Raw genomic sequence first — 25,229 nt, 5'->3', positions numbered from 1 at the left:
TTGAGGCCCCACCCCCTGCCCTGCCCTTTCCCTGAGGCCCTGCCCCCACCCATGACATTCCCCCTCCCTTGGTGGCTTGCTCTCCCCCACCCTCACTCACTTTCACTGGGCTGGGGCAGAGGGTTGGGGTGCAGGAGGGGGTGAGGACTCCAGCTGGGAATACAGGCTCTGGGGTGGGGCCGGGGATGAGGGGTTTTGAATGCAGGAGGGAGCTCTGGGTTTGGGGGGGCTCAGGGCCAGGGCAGGGGGTTGGGGCTCAGGATTGGGGCTCTTGCTTACCTCAGGTGGCTCTCGGTCAGTGGCATAGCAGGGCTCAGGCAGGCTCCTTGACTGTGCTGGCCCTGGAAGTGGCCAGCAGGTCTGGCTCCTAGGTGGGTGGGGCATGAGGCTCCGTGTTCTGCTCTCGCTCATTGGCACCTCCCCCCCAGCTCCAATTGGCTGAGATTCCCAGCCAATGGGAGTGCGGAACCAGAGCTCAGAGTGGGGACAGCGCACGGAGCCCTGTGGCCCCCTGCCTAGAAGCCAGACCTGCTACTGGCTGCTTCCGGGGTGCAGCACGTAGCCAGGACAGGTACGGACTAGCCTGTCTTAGACCCACAGCACCACCGACCGGACTTTTAAACAGCAGAAAACTGGACACCTGGTAACCCTAGGCTGTGGAGAAAAGGTGGAAATCAAGATCTGAGTATTAGCTAAAGGGTCAAAGTCCAGAAGGCAAAGAGAGACCCCAGCATTCATTCTTATGTTTTGAAATCTCATGACTTTTGGAGGATTTTTGAATACCTGTGGTTGGCAAGGCTGCAGAAGAACACCTGGTTGTCTCCTTCTGGAATGCAGGGCACGTATAACCCAGATACTATCACATGGCTCTTCTCTGCAAAGCCCACAACACTTTGCTTTGAATGCATGAGTTAAAATCAGCAAAAAATTGGTGCAGCTGCTTCTGGGCCTCTCAGTGTTTTCCCTCTTCTGGAGAGGTCCCAGGATTGTAAAGAGTCCCTTGGCTCCTGTGGAGCACTGCATGCTGGAATTTGTAGTCCTGCAGGCCCCAGATGAGGTTAGCTGCTCACTGCATGGTAGGAGTCTGTGGGCCACTTTAGCCCATTTGCTGCATCCTTGCCTCTGGCTTTGGCCTGCCTGTGTGTGTTTACTTGGAAGAAGTTTATGGATGGAGCTTAGTGGGCTGGAGCCAGTGGTGAGACAGTAAACAGCAGGGAACAAGCCTCTCTTTCAGGAGCTGGCTTGGCAGCTAGGCGTGACAAATAGCTCTTGGGAATCTGTGTTGTAGCTGCTGCTGCACATGGGCTATAGTGAGTGCCAAGCCACAGCCATGGCTGCCGGCACTGGGTACTTTTCCACTCTCAGACTGGCGGCGAATCAGCCTGTGGAAGGAAGTGAGAGGAAACCAATCTGCTGCTTCGTGGGTAGCCTGAAGGTGCAGCCTGCTGCAGGTTTATGGTGGTTTGAACTGAATGCTATGGTGGGAGGGAACGCGGGAGGCTGTTTGCTTGGCCTGTGTTTCTTTAGGGCAGGTGGGAAAGAAACACAGAGTCTGTTAAAGCAAAAGGAACAAGTTCCCTTTTCCAAGTGAATTTCTCCCTAGTAAAATGTGCTGGAGCGAGAGGTGCACCTGTGTATCCATGACAGGAACAGCACCAGGTTGCCTGTGCTCTTTCTCACTCACACACACTATAACTCAAGGAGTGACGGGTACAGGCACTGGCTGCAATGGTGTGCTTGTGGATGCCTGTCCCATTAGGAATGGGAATTAGACTCTGCCCCCTCTGTTTATTTCACACTAGCAACTGAATGGCTATCTGATGGGAGAGGCCTTTGTCATGGGCCTGGGCTTGATTCGGATCAAGGGTCTAGAAGTGTATAGCTTTTAATGCCATAAAGGAGCACTGTGATCCTCTAGTTCAGTGGTTCCCAAACGGGGGTTCGTGAAATGTTACAGGAGGTTCTTGGGGAAAAAATTCCCTAATGGTGGACAGATCTGTCCCCAGGGACCCTGGGCAGCACAGGGCCAGCAGCCCAGAGCCTCTCGACTTCCAAGAGCTAAGCAGATCAAAGCAAGCATATCTATCACACTGAGGAGATTTAAACTTCAAGACTCCTTATAAGAAATGGAAAGGGAGGTGGATATTTTTTGCTGTTTTTAAACTTAAATAGGCAGCTAGTAATGTTTTTTAAATTATTATGAAGAACAAGTTTAAGCTTTGTTGTAACATGCATTGTTTGTAGAGTGACCAGATGTCATGATTTTATAGGGACAGTCTTGATTTTTGGGTCTTTTTCTTATATAGGCTCCTATTACCCCCCACCCTCTGTCCCGATTTTTCACATTTGCTGTCTGGTCACTGTAATTGTTTGCCTGGACTGCTCAAGACCTGAATGCTTGTGTAGGAGGAATTCTTTGAGTTGGCTTTTTAAATACCTTCATGCTGTTTCATATCTGACACTCCTTGATGAAACATAGAAGCCTTGTCTTATAACAGGCTTATTCAAAGTGATACAAGCTATGAAAGTGAGATCGTGGAAGAGTGTTGCCATTTTCATAATGTAATAAAAATAGTGTAATGATAAATAATAATAATAAATCATGTGTAATAAGCATGTGATGAAAACAAATTTTGTATTTCCAAGATCACTGCTTTTATAATTTATACTCAGGCAAAGGAGAAAAACCCTGGAAATATTCATTTCTAGGAGGAAGTTTGCGAGACTTGACATTTTAGTGAAAGGGGTTCACAGATTGTTAAAGTTTGGGAACCACTGCTCTAGTCTGACCTGCATAGCACAGGCCAGCGACCCTCCCCAGGAGTCCTGTAGTCAGCCCAAATAGTGGAGCTAGAGCTGATCTTAAGGTATCTGGTCTTTACAAAGATATTGCAAGTGATCACTCAGATGCTTTTGAAAAAACCTACCTACCCTTTGAGTGAGGGGGATTCATCACACCACTGGGGAATCTGTTCCAGTGGTTATTTACCCTTACTGTTAAAAATCTGCACCATATTTCCAGAATGAACTCTGCTGACTTCTGCTTCCAGCCACTGGATCTTGTTCTGCCTTTGTCTGCTAGATTGAAGAGCCCTCTGCTCTCAGAAATTTCCTCCCTGTATAGGGATGTCTACTCTAGGCTGTGTTCAAGTTGCTTTAAATCTCCTGTTCAATGAGCTTCTTTAGCCTCTCACTGTGAGGTGGGTTTTCCAGATCTCAAATCATTCTTGTGGTGCGTCTCTGAACCCTCTCCAATTTTTCAACATCCTTTTTCAAGTATGGCTGCTAGAATGGGGCCCAGGATCCAGTATTGGTCTCACCTGGGTTTCATTGTGGATCGCTCAATGAAGACCTGTAGCATAAATTTAGATGGAAAGATACGAGGCCAAATAGTCAAAGGTGTTAACAGGACTACCTGTCCAACATTAAACAGTTTTAAACAAGGTTTGGGGTTTGATGTGCAGAGACCTCAGCCTGCTTAGTACCATGGTGCAAACACCATTAAACCTCTCTTTAAACCTGTTATTAAGAAACAGAAAAGAAGGAAACATAATTAATTTGAAACGGAAAGTATTAAATAAAGGCTTTCATTTTAACAACAGCCCTTGTTGCCTTTCCCATTAGCAGTAAAGGGTTTTTAAAGGAAAAATCCCCTTATTTGACAGTCTCTTTAGATGGTGTTAAAATTATGATGATTGTTCTTTTTGGGGAAAAGGGAAGAAGTTAGTTGGAATGGGCTCAAACTATTGTTAAAGTCGGATCCATTTTGTAGAAAACAAAATGAAACAAACACACACAGAAGGGGAGAGAAAAGAGCAGCAAAGATAGAAAATGCAGCTTCTGGTGCTGACTTTCACTTGCAGCCTCACTGCTGGAAAAACACAGACCCAGCATATGGACTTATCAGCCACTCCAAGACTTGGCAAACTTATACCAGCGTTGGGCTGTTTAGGGCTATGCTTTTGTTGCCTCTTTCTGGTCACAGGCTCACAGCAGCATTGCAAAATACAGTATAAGAACAGCCATACTGGGTCAGACCAAAGGTCCATCTAGCCCAGTATCCTGTCTTCTGACAGTGGCCAATGCCAGGTGCCCCAGAGGGAATGAACAGAACAGGTAATCATCAAGTGATCCATCCCCTGTCGCTCACTCCCAGCTTCTGGCAGTCTTGGCTGGCCAAGCCAGACTCTTATTAGACAGAAGGCAAAAGGAGAGAGATAGGAAAGAGAAGAAATAAGGTAGGGAAGGAAAAGGGCACAATGGAGCAGGGAGGAGCGAAAGTCTCACATCCCAGCTGGTGGTTGGGATTCAGCTGGAGCTGGTAGGGGTGGTGATGTCATCTGGGTCCCTTTCTCTGTCCCGGTCCAGTCAGGTCACCTGTCTGGATTAGGATGACAAAGGTCTGGGGCCCAGGAGATGGTGGGGGTGACAGCCATGATGGTGAAACTTATTCCAGTAGCCAGTTTGTCTCCCCAAAGTCTCTTTGTAAGGACCTCAAAGGCAGTGGTGGATGGAACAGCTCATCCCCTCATTATTTCAGCCACCAATTAGGCCTAATATTCAACACACCAACTTTGGTTAGTTAATTTCCAGCACCACATTTTTCTTGTTTACCAGGCATGATCTTAACACAGTCCTTGAGCTGGGCTAGGAGGCCTTTCTGTTTGGACTCAGTCACGCTGTCTCCCCTTCATGCCCTTTCTATCAACATTTGTTGTTCTAGTTCAGGGGTAGGCAACCTATGGCACGTGTCATGCGAGCTGATTTTCAGTGACACTCACACTGCCCGGGTCCTGGCCACCGGTCCGGGGGGCTCTGCATTTTAATTTAATTTTAAATGACGCTTCTTAAACATTTTAAAAACTTCATTTACTTTACATACAACAGTAGTTTAGTTATATATTATAGACTTATAGAAAGAGGCCTTCTAAAAATGTTAAAATGTATTACTGGCACAAAAAACCTTAAATTAAAGTGAATAAATGAAGACTCGGCACACCACTTCTGAAAGGTTGCCGACCCTTGTTCTAGTTCATAAGCTATCACAATAACCTTACACTCAATCTAGGGTTGCCAGCTTTGATTGGTCTTATTCCTGGAGGTTTCATTGTATGACATAATCTTCAATTAAAGATTAATTTTTAATTCCTGGAGACTCCAGGACAATCCTGGAGGGTTGGCAACTGTAAGTCATGCTCTACTGGTGAGGGTAAATGTGTAGGCCCCAATTACCACAACAGCCCTCTTCTCAAAAGGGGAAACCAAAAGTTTGACTGCGTAAGGAATGGGAGGGATAATAATACAGAAAACACTCTAAGGCTTTGATATTTCTCAGTGGTGCAGCTTCCTCTAGATACTGTGTGCAGTACTGGGCACTCCGTCTCCAAAACAGTATAGCGGCATCAGAGGGGACTCTGCGATGGATGAGGAAAATGATTCAGGGCCTGGAAAACTTCTCCTGTGAAGAGAGTTTTAAATGAAAGTGTGTTTCCCTTGGAGAAGAGAGGTAGAAGGGGTGGTATGATAAAAGTATATAAAATAATATCTAATGCAGAAATGGTAAACCAAGTCTTTCCCTTCACCCTGTCTCATACCACAAGAACAAGGAGCCATTCAGTGAAACAGAAAGGTGCCTGATTGAAACCTGATAAAAGGCACAGTATGCAGTTAGCCTGTGGTGCTATCTGATCATTTTGAGACCAAGAGCTTAGCAAAGTTAAAAAAAAAAGGATTGGCCACTTAGATGGATAACGAGAACATCAGAGTTAGAACTGTAACATCAGAATTAGAACTGCTGACCCTCCAAGAGTTTTGAAAGGGATTTAAATCATCATATTTTGGGGCTGACTCGAGCCTCTACCTACTGGAGCTCAGAAGGAAGTTTCCTCCCTGGTAGGTATCCTATAACTGTCTACTGCAACATTTCTTGCACCTTGCTCTGATGCACTGGCCACAGTCAGAGACAGGATCGTGGATGGCACACAATGTTCACCAGTGCCGTATATAAAGGTGTGAAAGGTGACCCTCCCCAGCTGTGCTGCCTAGTGGTTAGGTTGTCCTCCTCCCTGATGATCCCCTTTCTTCTACCACTCCATCCTGTGCGATCTGTCCCTTTGTTTGTGGCTCAGTCCTTTTGAACTGCTCTGCTTCCCCTTTTAAACTCCACCTCCTGTTTGTGCTGGCTTTGCATATGGGGCTGTTTGGGCCCAGAGCTGTTCTCTAACCCTTTGTTCTCCAGTGTGGGGTTTGTACACCCCATCACAAGAGGTAACATCACTTTCCTCCACCTGCTCAGTATTTCTCTAGTTATCCATCCCAGGACTAAGCTATTCCTCTTTGCTGCAGTGTCGCACCAGGACTTTATGTTCAGGTGGTATCCACCATGACCTCTGTGTTGCTTCCAGAGTCACTACTTTCCAGGATAGAGTCCCCCATACTACAAGTGTGGCCCACATTCTTTGTTCTTAGATGTAGAATGAAAGATCACTGCACCAAGCTTACCTAGTTACCCAGAGCACTCTGTATCAGTGGCCTGTCCTGTTTGTTACAGGGCTGCCCAGAGGATTCAGGGGGCCCGGAGCAAGGCAATTTTGGGGGCCCCTTCCATAAAAAAAGTTGCAATACTATAGAATACTATATTCTCATGGGAGCCCCTGTGGGGCCTGGGGCAAATTGCCCCACTTCGGGCGGCCCTGGGAAAAATAAACATTTAAAAACCTTCCACATCTCGACACAAACCCACTTTTGAGAAAACTTCTTTTCAAGTCACCTTTACAAGGTATTTTTTTTGCCTCTGTCTTCACAGACAAGGTCAGCTCCCAGACAGCTGCACTCTGCAGCACGGTATGGAGAGGAGGTGACCAGCTCTCTGTGGAGAAAGAAGTAGTTTGGGACTATTTAGGAAAGCTGGACGAGCACAAGTCCATGGGGCCGGATGCACTGCATCCGAGGGTGCTAAAGGAGTTGGCTGATGAGATTGCAGAGCCATTGGCCATTATCTTTGAAAAATCATGGCGATGGGGGGAGGTCCCGGACGACTGGAAAAAAGCTAATGTAGTGCCCATCTTTAAAAAAGGGAAGAAGGAAGATCCAGGGAACTACAGGCCAGTCAGTCTCACCTCAGTCCCTGGAAAAATCATGGAACAGGTCCTCAGGGAATCAATCCTGAACCACTTAAAGGAGGGGAAAGTGATCAGGAACAGTCAGCATGGATTCACCAAGGGCAAGTCATGCCTGACTAACCTAATTGCCTTCTATGATGAGATAACCGGCTCTGTGGATGAGGGGAAAGCAGTGGATGTGCTATTTCTGGACTTGAGCAAAGCTTTTGATACAGTCTCCCACAGTATTCTTGCCAGCAAGTTAAAGAAGTGTGGGCTGGATGAATGGACGGTAAGGTGGATAGAAAACTGACTAGATGGTCGGGCTCAACGGGTAGTGATCAATGGTTCCATGTCTAGTTGGCAGCCGGTATCAAGTGGAGTGCTCCAAGGGTCGGTGCTGGGGCCGGTTTTATTCAATATCTTCATTAACGATCTGGAGGATGGTGTGGACTGCACCCTTAGCAAGTTTGCAGATGACACTAAACTGGGAGGAGTGGTTGATACGCTGGAGGGTAGGGATAGGATACAGAGGGACCTAGACAAATTAGAGGATTGGGCCAAAAGAAATATGATGAGGTTCAACAAGGACAAGTGCAGAGTCCTGCATTTAGGACGGAAGAATCCCATGCACTGTTACAGACTAGGGACCGAATGGCTGGGCAGCAGTTCTGCAGAAAAGGACCTAGGGGTTACGGTGGACGAAAAGCTGAATATGAGTCAACAGTGTGCCCTTGTTGCCAAGAAGGCTAATTGGATTTTGGGTTGTATAAGTAGGGGCATTTCCAACAGATCGAGGGATGTGATCATTCCCCTCTACTCAGCACTGGTGAGGCCTCATTTGGAGTACTGTGTCCAGTTTTGGGCCCCACACTACAAGAAGGATGTGGATAAATTGGAGACAGTCCAGCGGAGGGCAACAAAAATGATTAGGGGGCTGGAGCACATGACTTATGAGGAGAGGCTGAGGGAACTGGGATTGTTTAGTCTGCAGAAGAGAAGAATGAGGGGGGATTTGATAGCTGCTTTCAACTACCTGAAAGGGGGTTCCAAAGAGGATGGATCTAGACTGTTCTCAGTGGTCGAAGATGACAGAACAAGGAGTAATGGTCTCAAGTTGCAGAGGGGGAGGTTTAGGTTGGACATTAGGAAAAACTTTTTCACTAGTAGGGTGGTGAAGAACTGGAATGGGTTACCTAGGGAGGTAGTGGAATCTCCTTCCTTAGAGGTTTTTAAGGTCAGGCTTGACAAAGCCCTGGCTGGGATGATTTATTTGGGTTTGGTCCTGCTTTGAGCAGGGGGTTGGACTAGATGACCTCCTGAGGTCCCTTCCAACCCTGAGATTCTATGATTCTATGATTCTACGATCACTGGTTCTCTGCATCAGCTAGTGCTAAAAGGCACTAAAGCTCATTAAAAGGGTTGGACAAATATTTTCCATCAAAACTTTTTTTGGATCGAAAGCTAGGGTTTTTTAAAAAGCAGAAAAAAACACAAACAATGTCTGCTTTCCTTCAAAATTTGTTCTGGATTTTTAATTGAAAAGCTGAAATTAGTCTGCCAAAACCTGAACATGGTTTGGGGTTTCAGAAGTGTGTGGCCAAATATTTGCTGCTTGCTGTGTTTGATTGTTTAAAGAAACAATAAAAAAAATCTGCTTAAAAAAATACAAAACTTTTGAACCATCTCAGCTTGTGACCAAACACCTGAGCCCTCCAGTCAGAGATTTTTCCAGGTTTCTGATACTCTGCTGACTTCCTTGACTTATATCTGTCTCCATAACTTTGGGTTCATTTAGGTTAGAACATAAGAATGGCCATACTGGGTCAGACCAAAGGTCCATCCAGCCCAGTATCCTGTCATAGAATATCAGTGTTGGAAGGGACCTCAGGAGATCATCTAGTCCAACCCCCTGCTCAAAGCAGGACCAATCCCCAGACAGATTTTTACCCCAGTTCCCTAAAAGGCCCCCTCAAGGATTAAACTCACAACCTTGGGTTTAGCAGGCCAGTGCTCAAACCACTGAACTATCTCTCCCCCCTGGTCTTCTGACAGTGACCACTGCCAAGTGCCCCAGAGGGTGTGAACCTAACAAGTAATGATCAAATGATCTCTCTCCTGCCATCCATCTCCACCCTCTGACAAACAGAGGCTAGGGACACCATTCCTTACCCATCCTGGCTAATAGCCATTAATGGACTTAACCTCCATGAATTTATCTCTTTCCTCACAAACTGGAGACAGTTACTGTGGTTTTGTCGTTAGTATATCTTATGTACATACTCCACGAACTGAGCATTTGAGCTTGTTCCAGAATCTGGGATGAGCCTATGTTGTGAAAACTGAAATGCTCAAAATAGCACATGGATGTGAATGGACACAGGGTGTCCCAGGGTTCTCAAACTGGGGATTGGGACCCCTCATGGGGTCACAAGGTTATTACTGGGGTCGCAAGCTGTCAGCCTCCACCTCAAACCCCGCTTTGCCTCCAGCATTTATAATAGTGTTAAATATATAAAAACGTGTTTTTAATTTATAAGGGGGGTCGCACTCAGAGGCTTGCTATGTGAAAGGGATCACCAGTACAAAAATTTGAGAAACACTGAATTAACCCCCCTGGAGCCTTGGGGAATGCAGGGGAGTAGGGTCTCCCTTGGTAGGGTTGGGAAGGAGGTAGGTGGTGTAGGATATTGCTCTTCTCATGTGATCCCTCCCCATGGCTCTCTTGGCTTTATCACTGTTAATCTAAAGTGGCTAATTTTAAATGAAGCTACCTTCCCCTGACATGAATCTCTCTATGGCACTGAAATTAAATGTAGACTATAATTTGGCATTTGAGAAGTGAAAGGGATGGTAGCTCTGAGGGAAAAGATAACAGCTTAGCAGTTTGTGTTAAATAACTGTCTGCAAGCCTCAAAATGCTGAATGAGCTTTAGGGTAGGGAAGGCTGTGCCTCCCCAAACAGCCTGGCCCTGCCCCCTATCCAACCCTCACTCACTTCCTGCCCCCCTACTGCCCCCCCTTAGAATCCCCGACCCATCCTGCTCCTTGTCCCCTGACTGCCCCCCCGAGACACCCCCCAACCACCACTCCGGGACCCCACCCTCCACCGGCCCCTGTCCCCTGACTGTCCCCTGTCCCGCTCCCTGTCCCCTGACTGCCCCGACCCCTATCCACCCCCCCATCCCTCCTGCTGAGTCCTGACAGACCCCCGGAACACCCATGATCCAACCCCCCGTTCCCCATCCCTTGACCGCCCCTCCAGAACCTCTGCCCCCTCCCTGTCCCCTGACTGTCCCCGGGACTCCCTGCCCCTTATCCAACCCCCCATGGCTCCGGCCCCCTTACCATGCCGCTTACCCCCACCTTCCCCCTCTCCCGGAGCCTCAGCGCACTGTGTCCAGGAGCAACCCTGGACAGCGCTGCAGTGACGTGGCTCCATGGGACCTGAGCTCCTGCTGCTCGGCCGCAGCTCGCAGCCCTGCCCCCTTACCACACGGCTCTGAGTGGGAGGAGCTCAGGCCCCACTGGAGCCACGCCACTTTAGCTCTGCCCAGGATCGCTCCTGGATGCGGCGCGCTGAGGTGCTGGGGGATGGGGGAAGGTGAAGGCGGAGGCGGGGGGAGCCTCAGAGATTCTCGTGGGGGCCCCTGAGGGCCCCAGGGCAAATTGCCACACTTGCCCTCCTCCCCTCCCAGGTGGCCCTGCTTTGTTATAGGCTACAACACTAGACTTTGCGTCATTGGTAAACTTTATCAGCAGTCATTTTATATTTTCTTCACAATTATCGATAAAAGAATAGGTAGCATTAGGCTGAGAATGTTATGGTGTGATTGGAATAATAGAGACTTGGTGGGATAACTCACATGACTGGAGTACTGACATGGATGGATATAAACTGTTCAGGAAGGACAGGCAGGGCAGAAAAGGTGGAGGAGTTGCATTGTATGTAAGAGGGCAGTATGACTGCTCAGCGATCTGGTATGAAACTGCAGAAAAACCTGAGAGTCTTTGGATTAAGTTTAGAAGTGTGAGCAACAAGGGTGATGTCGTGGTGGGAGTCTGCTACAGACCACCGGACCAGGGGGATGAGGTGGACGAGGCTTTCTTCCACCAACTAACTGAAGTTGCTAGATCGCAGGCCCTGGTTCTCATGGGACCCTGATATATGCTGGGAGAGCAATACAGCAGTGCACAGACAATACAGGAAGTTTTTGGAAAATGTAGGGGACAATTTCCTGGTGCAAGTGCTGGAGGAACCAACTAGAGGCAGAGCTCTTCTTGACCTGCTGCTCACAAACCGGGAAGAATTAGTAGGGGAAGCAAAAGTGGATAGCAACCTGGGAGGCAGTGACCATGAGATGGTTGAGTTCGGGATCCTGGCAAAAGGAAGAAAGAAGAGCAGCAGAATACGGACCCTGGACTTCAGAAAAGCAGACTTTGACTCCCTCAGGGAACTGATGGGCAGGATCCCCTGGGACCATAACATGAGGGGCAAAGGAATCCAGGAAAGCTGGCTGTATTTTAAAGAATTCTTTTTGAGGTTGCAGGAACAAACCATCCCGATGTGTAGAAAGAATAGTAAATATGGCATACGACCAGCTTGGCTTAACAGTGAAATCCTTGCTGATCTTAAACACAAAAAAGAAGCTTACAAGAAGTGGAAGATTGGACAAATGACCAGGGAGGAGTATAAAAATATTGCTCAGGAGGAGTGAAATCAGGAAGGCCAAATCACACTTGGAGTTGCAGCTAGCAAGAGATGTTAAGAGTAACAAGAAGGGTTTCTTCAGGTATGTTAGCAACAAGAAGGAGGTCAAGGAAAGTGTGGGCCCCTTACTGAATGAGGGAGGCAACCTAGTGACAGAGGATGTGGAAAAAGCTAATGTACTCAATGCTTTTTTTGCCTCTGTCTTCACAAACAAGGTCAGCTCCCAGACTGCTGCACTGGGCAGCACAGTATGGGGAGGAGTTGACCAGCCCTCTGTGGAGAAAGAAGTGGTTCGGGACTATTTAGAAAAGCTGGAGGAGCACAGATCCATGGGGCCAGATGTGCTGCATCCGAGGGTGCTACAGGAGTTGGCAGATGTGATTGCAGAGCCATTGGCCATTATCTTTGAAAACTCATGGTGATCAGAGGAGGTCCCGGATGACTGGGAAAAGGCTAATGTAATGCCCATCTTTAAAAAAAGGGAAGGAGGAGGATCCAGGGAACTACAGGCCAGTCAGCCTCAGCTCAGTCCCTGGAAAAATCATGGAACAGGTCCTCAAGGAATCAATTCTGAATCACTTAGAGGAGAGGAAAGTGATCAGGAACAGTCAGCATGGATTCACCAAGGGCAAGTCATGCTTGACTAACCTAATTGCCTTCTGTGACGAGATAACTGGCTCTGTGGATGAGGGGAAAGCAGTGGAAGTGTTATTCCTTGACTGTAGAAAAGCTTTTGATGTGGTCACCCACAGTATTGTTGCCAGCAAGTTAAAGAAGTATGGGCTGGATGAATGGACTACAAGGTGGATGGACTATATCTGAAGAAAGCTGGCAAGATCATCGAGCTCAACGGGTAGTGATCAATGGCTCTATGTCTAGTTGGCAGCTGGTATCAAGCGGAGTGCCCCAAGGTTCGGTCCTGGGGCCGGTTTTGTTCAGTACCTTCATTAATGATCTGGAGGATGGTGTGGACTGTACTCTCAGCAAGTTTGTAGATGACACTAAACTGGTAGGAGTGGTAAATATGCTGGAGGGTAGGGATAGGATACAGAGGAACCTAGACAAATTAGAGGATTGGGCCAAAAGAAACCTGATGAGGTTCAACAAGGACAAGTGCAGAGTCCTGCACTTAGGAAGGAAGAATCCCATCCACTGCTACAGACTAGGGACCAAATGGCTAGGCAGCAATTCTGCAGAAAAGGACCTAGGGGTTACAGTGGATGAAAAGCCGGATATGAGTCGACAGTGTGCCCTTGTTGCCAAGAAGGCTAATGGCATTTTGGGCTGTATAAGTAGGGGCATTGCCAGCAGATCGAGGGACGTGATCATTCCCCTCTATTCGACACTGGTGAGGCCTCATCTGGAGTACTGTGTCCAGTTTTGGGCCCCACACTACAAGAAGGATGTGGAAAAATTGGAAAGAGTCCAGCGGAGGGCAACAAAAATGATTAGGGGGCTGGAGCACATGACTTATGAGGAGAGGCTGAGGGAACTGGGATTGTTTAGTCTGCAGAAGAGAAGAATGAGGGGGGATTTGATAGCTGCTTTCAACTACTTGAAAGGGCGTTCCAAAGAGGATCAATCTAGACTGTTCTCAGTGGTAGCAGATGACAGAACAAGGAGTAATGGTCTCAAGTTGCAGTGGGGGAGGTTTAGGTTGGATATTAGGAAAAACTTTCTCACTAGCGGGTGGTGAAGCACTGGAATGGGTTACCTAGGGAGTTGGTGGAATCTCCTTCCTTAGAGGTTTTTAAGGTCAGGCTTGACAAAGCCCTGGCTGGTATGATTTAGTTGGGAATTGGTCCTGCTTTGAGCAGGGGGCTGGACTAGATGACCTCCTGAGGTCCCTTCCAACTCTGATATTCTATGATTCTAAGAGAACTGATCCCTGCAAGAGCCTACTAGAAAGAATCTCATTCGATTCTAGTTCTCCATTAACAACTATTCTATGAGATCTATCAGTGAGCCAGTTTTGAAGCCATTAACATGGACCATATTGATATTTGTATAGTGCCACTTAGTTACCTTTATCAACCAGATTTGTAATTTGCTCCAGGAATAATATCATGTTTGTTTGACACAACCTGTTTTCCATGAAACCATGTCTATTGGTATCCATTATATTTCCAGGCTTCAGCTCGTTATTGCTGGAGTCCTGTATCAGCCATCTGCAACAGGCATGTTAGCCCATGAAACCAGAAGGCCCATCCCCACCATGGGTGAGCAGCTGGGTTTGAATGCTGACCAAGTCTCCTCTCACTTAAAGCACAGAGTACTGCATTCTTGTGAACTATTGTAACTCATACCATGCTCTGTGGGGCTCTGGTCCCCTCTACAGGTGGAGGTTAATGAGTCTGCTACAGCCTTAGCTAACAGAGCTGGGTCATTTAGCTCAGGCACTAGAGGCTCCTGCTTTAAGATGTATTGGGACCAGGTTCAATTCCTGGTGTTAACAATGCATCCTGCTAAGCAGGGTATTGTGTTATCATAGGCTGGTGGTTGTAGGCAGTATGCCCTGACAGTCCTAGGCTGGCTCCCTGAGAGGGGCTAACCCCATGAAGCCCTGTACATGAGCTGACCAGCTATCTACTGTCCATCCACATACATCATTGGAAATGTAGTTTTTGTTTGCAGTCACATGCGCCACCTCTGTCTGGTGAGCAAAAGGAGGAGCCTCCATCAGCAGCTGGAGCCGAGAGCCACACGCACAGGACTGGCACATCCCATTTTGGCCTGTCGCTGAGATGCCCTTCCATGGGTCTGAGTGAGAGGCTGCAGCTGCCCCCACATGCCTCCTCAGAGCACTGTGTGAACTGACTCTCCAGAGAGAGGGAGCTCTGCCTCCCCTGAGAACAGCAGTCTCTGGCTCTCATCCTCCAGGCAGCTATGTGTGGCTGGGCCCCTGCCGGTCCCGTGGAGGGCTGAGTCAATGCAGCGCAGCTCTTGGAATCAGGATCCATGTGAGGAAGAAGCCAAGACACTCAAATAAGCCTGACCAACTGTGTCCTTAACCACTGGAGTGGGAGAGTCAAATGGCATCTAGGACTCTTTCAATAGAATCCACACACCACAGTAGGAACACGTGTGCCCACCCCCTCTGATTTCCCCAGGGCTTGGCATCAGTCGCCATCCCCTGTTCAGTGAGCAAGGCTAGAGTGAGCATGAACCTCTCAGTCATGGCATGGTAAGTACAATTTGTTGCTCTTAGTCAAACACTAAGGAGAACAACACTTTGTTATCCCTGCATTCAAGATTTCAAAATTTTTATTAAAGCTAATGTTAAAATGATATAATACACAGGTTAAGAAAAGAATGTCTGTACATCTGGGTATAGTGTTTACATTGTCCAAAAGTACAAAGGTTGGTTTGAAAGTCATAAAATACGTAAGCTGCAGTAACCCAGATTAAGGTTAATAAATTCAATGATACAGTTAGAGTATTAGCATCCAAGTATTCAGGTACGTCACTCATAAGAATTGTACAGAGAGTTGGTTGTGGAAAGGAAATATAGGAATGAGTGAAGATTGTCCCTCAGTAATTGAGAATTTAGGATAGGCTGTCCCTTAGAAAACACAATCCATCAAGGAAGTATTTCATTTTTTCCCCCGACTTTGCTTCTCATCGGCACTCCAGTTCATCTCTTCTGGTATAGCCGATGTCGGGTGATGTGTTCTAGATAGACGTCCCTCGAGCACCTGATGGTGTCCAACACCATGAGTTGCCACATCAGCCAAGCATAGCACTGACTGATTCTGCATTCTCGCAACATTTGCGAAAGTGTATTTTAACCCAAAACAACAAAATTGATTGGCAAAGTGGGTCTGTCTGCTGAACATTCAGGCAAAGTAGGTGTGTCTTAGTGTGGGACCATAATGTAACAAATCTCATTCTGTGGCAGAAGCGTCAGGGAGGTGTCATCTGATTCATAAACATCTACAGACTCCTAATTCCAGTGGTGTCACCCTCTGTGGTGGTGGTGGTGGAGGTGGGGGACGACTTACTGCCTCCCAGCTCCAGTGCTCTGGTTGGTGGACATTTTGCTAACAGTGTGATCAGAAATGGGTCGCATTGAGTATCATTGCATTTCTTCCCATCACCTAAACCACTAGCACAGCTCACACATGCCGCCACTCTCAGCAGAGGGCTAAAGACTGATCAGCCTCCTAGAGTCAGTTCCACTAGGTTAAGTTAGAGGCATATGGGCTCTTCACCCACTGTGAAATGCAGCCACTTCTGGGGTGGCATATGGCAACACTAGAACATGAGGATCTTTTATCCTGCCTATCTATAGACTTTGCTAACTGTCCGCTAATTAGCCTGAGTTGTGTTTTGTGGTGGTTCCATGTAGGGCAGGTCCTTTCTCCCAGCTCCATTGGCTCTGCTGGGGGTCGTGACACACACTCTGTTGATTGCCCTATGCAGGGGGAGAGTCTGTGGTTTGCTCTGCCTAATGCCAGCCAGCCAGAGCAGGGTTTTGCCTGGACGGTCCTTTGGCCGAGAGGAGCTCAGGAGACTCCAAGATTGCAGCAGTCTCTGTGTGACACTGGCTACTACTGGGGACTCCTGCCAGGCCTGGGGACTCCTCCTGGATACCAGAGACACCCCCACTGCCAACTACAAATCAATTACCTCCCTGCCCCACCCTGCTGAGGGGAGTCACTTTCCCTTGCGCAGGATGGCAGCATGGAAGGTGCATAGGCGTGACCTGCTGAGGTGCGGTGGCCAAGCTGTCTTGATGGGGTCTGGGTCTGGGATAGCTGGGTTTGGGTGAGGGGCATCGGCAGAGCTGTGTGTGAGCCCAGGAGGGGCTGCAGCAGGTACATTGGCAGAGATGTTACTGTGGGGGTGGGGCCAGGCACTAGAGTAGCAGGTGGTGCTGCAGGCTGGGACAGAAGTGTATCTGGAGCTGTGTGAAGGGCACAGGTAGGAGAAGTGCTGCTGGATGTATCAAGAGTGGCTACATCAGCCAGGCTGTGTGGAGGTCCTAAGGCTGGCATAGCAGGGTGGGTCTGTGGGTCTACACCAGATACCCAGCACCAATATTTGTGTGGGGTGTGGAGCCAAAGCCTAGAAGAGCAGGAAGTGCTACTAGAGATCTGCTGATGGGCCTGTTTCTTATACCAAGCCTATCACTGTGGCATCTGTGGTGCACTGGTTTAGCTTTGGGGAGGTCCTAGGACTGAGCTAGCATGGAGTGTGGTGGGGTAGGGCTGGCATGCAGTGTGGGGAGCTTGCTCAGAGCTGCCTGCACCATGCTTGACCTTCTCCTGAGGGCCAGCTCTAAGTTCCTCGGAAGCACTGAGCGTTCTCCACATTTAGCAGCTAATGGTGTGTCTCGTTTCAGCTGTGTGCCGTTATCCTCTGGGCATGTCAGGCGGCCACATCCCGGACGAAGACATCTCCGCCTCCAGCCAGTGGTCTGAATCCACAGCAGCCAAGTATGGAAGGTGAGGGCAACCAATACAAGGGAGCCGTGTGCCTTTCACATGGAGGTGATTGGCTGCTTGGTATCACACTCACTCTATGACAGGGGACAGATGTGTCACTGATGTTCTCAATGGCCATAGCAGGATTTCACTGGTGTTCTTTTTCTGTGACTGGCCATTGCTGGGTGAGGACCCTGTGCTGGGGCCCAGGGCATGTTCCATGCACCTGCAGTCTCACTCTGCCAGTGTCATCCTGCGTGTGCAGCATACCTCAATGGCTGCCACTCTTCCAGACTCTTCTGCCAGCCGCCACTGCTCCTGTGCCCTGGGCCCAGCACAGGACAAGGCAGGCTCTGCTGCAGCTGTGGGGAGGTGGAGAGCACTTCCCTGAAGCAGGCAGTGGGGCCTTGGTTCCATGGCAGTTGTGGGGCTGGCCCAAGACAGGGTTCCTGGAATGTGTTCCTGGGGGCAACATTGTGGGGCCATGTCTAGGCTTGCATGGGGCCAGTCCCTGAAGCAGCTGCCAGGTGCCATGGTGACTGACAGCTTGGTTACCAGCTGAGGCTCTTCTAGTCTCCTGCCAGGTCCCAGAGTGAGAAGAGTCCAGCCAGCTGCAGAGGGGAGCAGAGCGGAGATGGGAGCATGAGGAAGGTACCAAGTGGACAGTGGGGCTGGAGACCTGGGCTCAGACCCAGGGATTTTTGGGGTGAAAGGGACATGCTGTGTGTCAGAAGACAGGGCAGATCTGGGGAAGAGTTTTGTAGTGAAAGGCATGCAGCCATGAGCTTTCTAACCCAGTCGTTTCCCCAGGAGATTAGACCCAATGAGGTGTGTGATGCCTGCAGACCCAGGAAGGGCATGTGGCCCTGGAGCTTGGCTGCATGTCAAGGGGCCTCCCTGCAGCCAGCATTAGCCATCACAGCGCCCTCTGTGAGCTCCCTCCTTCACTTTGGGTTCAGTAAAGGATGCTGCAAACATGCGTGTGTTTATTTGTGAATGCATGCTGGGAAGGGTCCCTTGTGCTAGGAATGTTACGAACGTTCCGTCAGCTGGAGCAGTGACTCTGAGGCAGCGAGAAGCAGTTGCTGACGGGTAATGCTCACCCCGAGTCTCTTCTCCTTCCACCCATGTTCATCTTAACTCCTGCAGGCAGGGCAACCCACCCTGAACAGCCCCGTTGGCCTCACTTTCTCTGCTGGCCCAGCCCGCTCCCCAGAAGTTGCCCGAGTTTGAGAGGGCAGCTGCAAGAGAGATGCTACACCCAGCATGTGCCCAGCAGAGGCTGCCCCAGGGCTGGGGTTTGACCCTGTGGCTGCCTGTCACTCTGCATTGGGGAGTTGGTGGCAGGACACTGTCTACAGCATGGTGCTCTCCCTGCTCGTCCTCTCCTCCTTCCTGTGCTACTGACTGCTCTTCCTCACCCGGTGCTGAGGAAAAGTCATGCATCATCTCCAGTGATTGGAGGGAGATGTTTTCTCCTGGCCCCTCCCGTCTCACCTCTCCATCTGAGGCTCTGCCCTGCCACCTTGGTTACCCAACAGCTTCTCACATGGCAGGCCCTGCACGTTGTGTTTCTGCCTCTAGTGCCTGGCCCCTGACCCAGCTGTGAGGGCTCCTGTAGGGCTCAAAGCAGGGGCCAGTTTTGCATACACACCATGCTGCTGTTGAAGGGCCAGCCGCATGTCAGAGGCAGTGAGGAACACTCTCCAGGGAACATGCCCATGATGACACTCTCCAGCTCCTGCCATATACTATCCTGGTCCCATCTGCCAGACCCAATGCAGTCCCACATGCTTCCTGTCCTCCCGCATTGCGTAGCTAGTGCCCAACAGGTGGCCACAAGTGACAACTGGTGAGAGCAGGGACTGCATTTGGGTCCCCTGGTGAGCAAGATCTGGGGGCAGTGGTGCTGTATTCCCCTCCCCTGGGCCCACAGAGCACCAGGGCCCACACTGGCCCTCAGGCCTGATTCTGGTGGGATTTCTGATGGGTCAGATACAGAATCTGCCCCCTGTTGGAGCCAGGATCAAAGCAGGGGAGCACACAATTTGTGAGCGGGGAGGCAAGGAAACACCCCCACAAGACAGCAGGCGAGGAGATGTATGGGTATGGGTCCATGGCCAGCCCAGGGGCAGGTAGGGTGGGATGTGGGGACGGCAGGGTGGGGTCTGACGCCTGGGGAGCAGGATGGCATGATAGGCTCTCACGGGAAGTCTATTTGGAAGTGACTCTCTCTCCTCCTCTGCACTCCTACCCCACCCTGCACTGCCCCAGGCTTGATTCAGAAGAGGGTGATGGGGCTTGGTGTCCGGAGATCCCCGTTGAGCCGGATGACCTCAAGGAGTTCCTTCAGATTGACCTGCACGCCCTGCACTTTATCACCCTGGTGGGGACCCAGGGACGACACGCTGGCGGCCACGGCAATGAGTTTGCACCAATGTACAAGATCAATTACAGCCGGGATGGCACCCGGTGGATTTCCTGGAGGAACCGGCATGGGAAGCAGGTAAGGAGGTGGGGAGGCTAATAAATCTTCCCTGCTAGGATCCCACTGCTCTGGAGATGGGAAGGGGGGCCCTACATGTGGGATGTGCCACCACGCTCAGACTGGCACCCTAACTAAGTGTTGCTGCACTGGCATGTACTGCAAATCCAGTACTAGGTGGGCCAGTACTAGGTGGGCCATAGCTGCCACCTCAAGTTACAGGCATTTGGGGCTGGAGCAGTGCCTGTCCGACGAGCAGAACACCATCCCCTAGGACGGGTGTCAGCAATCCATTTCTGGGGCAGTTGAGGCTTGGTCACTGGAGTATTGGCAAATGCCAGTGAAGATGCTGATGGTACCTGCCATGCAGTGCCCAGGGAGGTGTGAGTCGAAGTGCAGGCTTTACCCTCCATGCCCATTCTTGCCACTCCATCTCTCCCACCTGCCCCAATTCAATGGAGATGAACATTGGCACCATCCAGGCTGCCACAGTGTAGTGCTGGATGGAAGTTCACTGCAGGGGATACAAGCATATCTACTGCCATGCTGTAGGCCCCTAACAATGGCAAAGCCCCATGCACCGGTGGGATTGTGCCCACCACACAAATGCCGATACTGATGCAAAAGCAGTGAGCTCCCTGCCTCCAGTGGCGGGGAAGAGCTGTGTGGTGGTGGCAGGGTACGGTGGGGTGCAGCAGCCGTGAGCCACACTCGGAGGCCTGTAGGGTGTGTGAGCTGCCCCCTGTCTCTCCCAGCTGCACAGCATCAGCGCCCTTTGCCAGCTAGTGTCTGTCATCCTCAGGTGCTGGATGGAAACACCAACCCTTATGACATTGTCCTCAAGGACCTGGAGCCTCCCATCATAGCTCGCTTCATACGCTTCATTCCCATCACCGACCACTCTATGAACGTCTGCCTGCGAGTGGAGCTCTATGGCTGCACGTGGCTAGGTGAGCAGGGGCTCTGCAAGGGCACCAGTCACACCCATTTCCAGTGCCATGGATCAGGGGCCCAGATGAGCTTCAGGTACAATGGCTCTTGCTGTGGCAGCAGGACCCTGTGTTGTGTTTTGGGGTCTGACATAACACACCACATGTGTTACCGGAGTGTGAACCAGGGAAATCCCTCTCTCTGCGTGGATCTCTAGGCAGTGGGGGCTTGCAAGGGGCTGTGGCTGGCAATGGGGATTGGAAGGGGAACACTCACCAGCAGTGCTGCCTCCTGGTCAGGCTAGGGTGTGGCAGGTTGTCTTCCTCCCAGGACTTCCCCTTTCTCACAGTAAATCCTCTGTTTGGGGGTCCGTCCTATTAGCGACTCAGCCCTCTGGCTAGGTCACATGTTTGAATCCAATGATGTGGAAATCTTCAGAAGTCAGCAAGGGCTTCAGGGCTTCCCCCCTGGGTTGATTTTTTAAGGTCTGGACCCTTGCACCTTCAGGGTCTCCCAACAAGGTTCCCCACCAAGGGATAGGCTTCTGTCATTGTCCCCTCTTTAGGGGCTGGTAGAGGATTCAGGGCCCAATGGTAGGCAGCTGAGATCGGCATCTTGGGGTGCCTCCCTGAGTCGCTTCCTACCAGTGTCCCCTCTCCCCACAGGGTAAAATAAAGAACCAAACACAAAATTAAAGTCTGTGACCTTCAGAAGTCCCCAGTCCCTCCTTTGCAGGCTTGGGCAGGTCCATATCCAAGCCTCAGGCTGCAAGTTTTCCTGTGACGCACCTTCCAGGTCTTCTCCTGTCCACTGCCGGCCCTCTATTCAGCTGCTCTGCTTCCCCTTTTAAGCCCCCAGTCCAGCTTCTGACAGCTCCTTTATCTCTTGTACTCCAGTTTGGGGTTTATACACCCTGACACAGGCAATGGCTGGCAACAGGATTGTGTGAGGGGCTTTGGCAGCAATGGGAGCTTGTGAGGGCTCATGAGTGGAAATGGGGGTTTGCTTGGGGCTGTGTCAGCAATGGGGGGTTGCAAGCAGCCATGCCTGGCAATGCAGGGTTGTGAGAGGACATGGCAGTAATGGAGGTGTGCAAGGGGCCATGTCTGGCAACATGGGTGTGCAATGGTCCATGGCTGGCAATGGGGGTTTTCTAGGAGCTGTTTCAGTAATGTGGGTTTGCGAGAAGTTGTGACTGGCAACGGAGGTTTTTGAGGGGTCAGGGCTGTGTGAGGGGCCATGGTTGGCAATGAGTGTGTGCAAGGAGCCATGGCTGTCTCCTGGGGTTTGTGAGGAAAAGTGGCAGCAATGGGGTTGTGCAAAGGGCCGTGGCAGCAATGAGCATGTGCAAGGGGATGTGTCTGGCAGTGTGGATTTGTGAGGGGCTGTGGGAATAATGCAGGTGTGTGGCTCACAGTGGGGGTGTGAGAGGTGCTCTGGTGGGTAATGGGGTTGGTGAGGATCTGTGGCAGCATTGAGGGTTTGCAAGGAGCCATGGCACTAATGGGTCTGAGGGGCCATGGCTTGCAATGTGGTTGTGGCAAGAGGGGTTTACAAGGGAATGGGGCAGCAATGGGGTGGGGGCTCATGACTGGAAATGGGGATTTTACTAGGAGATGTGGCAGCAGTGGGGGCGTGTGAGGGGCCATGTCTAGGAATGGAGGTTTGTGAGAGGCCATGACCATAATGGGAGTTTGTGAGAGGCCGTGGCTGGCAGTGGGGGTTTGCGAGGGGCCATGGCTGGCCGTGGGGGTTTGTGAGAGGCTGTGGCTGGCAATGGGGGTTTGCAAGAGGCCGTGGCTGGCAGTGGAGTTTGCAAGGGGCCAGGCCTGGCCATGGAGGTGTGTGAGGGGCCTTGGCTACCAATGGGAGTTTGTAAGGCCACATGGCATCAGTGCCCGGGTTTGTGAGGGTCCATGGCTTTCACTGGTGGGCTGCTAGGTGTTGTGGTTGGTTGTGGAGATTGGCATGAGGCCAGCTGGCAATGGGGGATTGTGAGAGGCCATGAGAGTGATGGGTGTTTGTGAGGGGTCATGGCTCACAGTGGAGGTTTGTGAGGGGCCATTGGTGGCAGTGAGGAGGTGGCAGCAGTGGAGATTTGATAGAGGATATAGCTGACAGCGGGGCGGGGGAAGGTGACAGGCCAGGGCTGGCACTGGGAATGTGGAAAGGTCCATGGCTAGGAATGGGAGTTTGCGAGAGGACATGGCAACAATGGTTGTGTGTGAAGGGACGTGACTGGCAATGGCGGGTTGCATCTTCTTGGCCTACATCCATATCTCTGCTGGCATGATAGTTTCACTGCCCTATTTGACAGCCTGGTGAGTTCTCCCTCCAGCCATTCTCCCCCATCTATTTTGTGTGAAACTCATACAGCGAAGCCCAGTCTGTTTCTGAGCTCATACCTGGTCTGTGCTGTAATCAAGAGCCTCTTGGCCTAGGTGGATGTTGCACTGTGCTCTCTTTTTTGTTTATCCGGGAGAGCTGCTGCAAACCTGGCTGGGGGGGATGCTTGTTTGGGCCCACACTGATTGCACACTGATTGCTCTGGCAGATGGGCTGGTTTCCTACAATGCTCCTGCTGGACAGCAGTTCATCCTTCCCAGCGGCACAGTCATTTACCTCAATGATTCTGTGTATGACGGCGCTTTTGGCTACAGGTAAGTTCCCAGAGAGCTCTTTGCCAGGGAAGGTGGGGGAGGTCAGAGCTTGGTAATGACAAGCTGCCAATGTTCTACCAAGGGCTCCACAAAAATGCTCCCCAGTGCTGTCCTGTGATAAGCTGTTTGGTAGAAATGTGGTTCAGTACTCAACGAACTAACTAATAGCAACTCCACTCCAGCGGGGATTGTGCCCTGCAGGCAGGAGGGCCATGGATATGCTCATTTGCCCATTTAAACAAGACCATGTTCTTGCCATAAGCACAGAAGGAAGGAGCCACTTGGCCAACAAAGGCGCAAGTCGCTGCCTCTTGCTGAGAAAATAGCCAATTATTCTGGAGATTATGAGTTCAGCCCAGGTCACCATACATGCTGGGAGGCTGTGGGAAGCCCCTGGAAGGGGTGTTGGGGGCTCTTAGAGCCCCCTGTGTGACTGAGGCAGCCCACTGAGATCTCTCTGATGTGTAGTTAATAGTTGTTTCCCACAGTATGGGGTCCCTTAAAGTCAAGCAGCTCCTGTGATTCCTCCTGGGAGTTTACTCCACATACCAAAGGATGCTTGTCATCTCCTAGCCCTCATTGGGTCACAAAGTCAGTGTAATACTTGAAATGGGCTCTTTGCGGCCCCAACCAATACTTTGGTGCTCCCTTCTCTAAGGCCAAGACACCAGTGCCATCAACATCCATGCTAATGAGAGCCCACTCCTGCAAACAACAGGGTGTGCAGTCCAGTGCTTAGCAGCAACCCCAATAACAGAACCACCCAAATCAACTAGCAGTGAGATCTGTGGACCGATTGGGAGCAGCAAGTGCTGAGCACCTTGCAAAATCGGGTCCTCTTTATTTAGGGAACTTTAGACTTCCAGGTTTGAACATTTTAGTCTGTCTGTCTGTCTCGTTCTTCTTGCCTCCCTCTGTCCATCCAAGTTCTTTAATGGCACACAAATGAGCATATGAGGCCAAGTACTCCTAAGCACCTCTGCTAAACCACTGAAGGTTGCCCAGGGCTGCAGAGCCTCTGTGTTATTAAAACGGGCCGCAATGGCTCTCAGGGGACTCAGTAAGGAAAGAGAGTTGGTTTAATGATTTTAAGAAGCTATAACGAAAAAAGTCCTTCAGTTTTTTAAAGCATTTATGAAAAATGCCCATCCATTGTACACTCCCCAGTGTTGGTGGGATGGGGGCACAGGTGGGAGGCAGAGAGCGGGAAGATTTTTGTGTGGACTCTAAAGATTCACACCCCCTTGTATCTTTCCTTGATGTCTGCAGCATGACTGAGGGACTGGGCCAGCTGACGGACGGTGTTTCTGGCCTGGATGACTTCACACAGACCCATGAGTACCACATGTGGCCTGGCTATGACTACGTGGGGTGGCGCAATGAGAGCGCTGCTGGGGGCTACATTGAAATCATGTTTGAATTTGATCGGATCAGAAACTTCACCACCATGAAGGTCTGTGGCTCCAGGGGCACCGTTCTTGGTAACATCAGTGAGGGCTTGTTGTGGCCTTATCTCTCAGAACGTGTGCCTGGCTGCAGAAGGCACGTTCTAGAAAGGGACTAGGGCTCTGACTTTGTCATGTGCCTCTCAAAATGCCAATACAAGGCCTTAGGGTCTAGGACACAGTCTGTCCTGCATCGTGGGAGGGTGTGGGGTGGGGCTTTGTCAAGGATAGGGAACATGAGTGACACAAAGCTACACTGCCCGCTCAGCTGCACCATGCCTCCTCAGCCCTAGCCACCAGCTCCTGCTCTGCTCAGCCCGCTCTGCTGCCCCACTTACTATCCCTGCCTGTGGGTGACTAATGGGCCACTTCTGTCTGTAATCACTATGTTTCTATGACCTGTCAGCTAGTGACTGGAATGAGACCAAAGACTAACTCCATTTGTGACCTCAGACAGTGCCAAATTTCCTAT

General features: G+C 50.4%; 1 protein-coding gene across 1 annotated transcript in view; it reads left to right on the top strand.

The window, feature by feature from the left end:
• The window catches only part of DDR2 (discoidin domain receptor tyrosine kinase 2), a 160,737-nt gene that overhangs the window by 84,813 nt on the left and 50,695 nt on the right, over positions 1 to 25,229 (top strand). Inside the window, exons 3-7 of the mRNA XM_039486285.1 lie at positions 17,156 to 17,258; positions 19,512 to 19,743; positions 20,525 to 20,672; positions 23,207 to 23,312; positions 24,582 to 24,765. Coding sequence (XP_039342219.1) covers positions 17,156 to 17,258; positions 19,512 to 19,743; positions 20,525 to 20,672; positions 23,207 to 23,312; positions 24,582 to 24,765 — 773 coding nt within the window. The remainder of the gene's footprint in view (positions 1 to 17,155; positions 17,259 to 19,511; positions 19,744 to 20,524; positions 20,673 to 23,206; positions 23,313 to 24,581; positions 24,766 to 25,229) is intronic.

Source organism: Mauremys reevesii, linkage group 8 (assembly GCF_016161935.1).
Source record: "Mauremys reevesii isolate NIE-2019 linkage group 8, ASM1616193v1, whole genome shotgun sequence".
Lineage (NCBI taxonomy): Eukaryota > Metazoa > Chordata > Testudines > Geoemydidae > Mauremys > Mauremys reevesii.
Note: the sequence above shows the minus strand (reverse complement) of the source record. Positions and strands in the feature narration are given on the sequence as shown.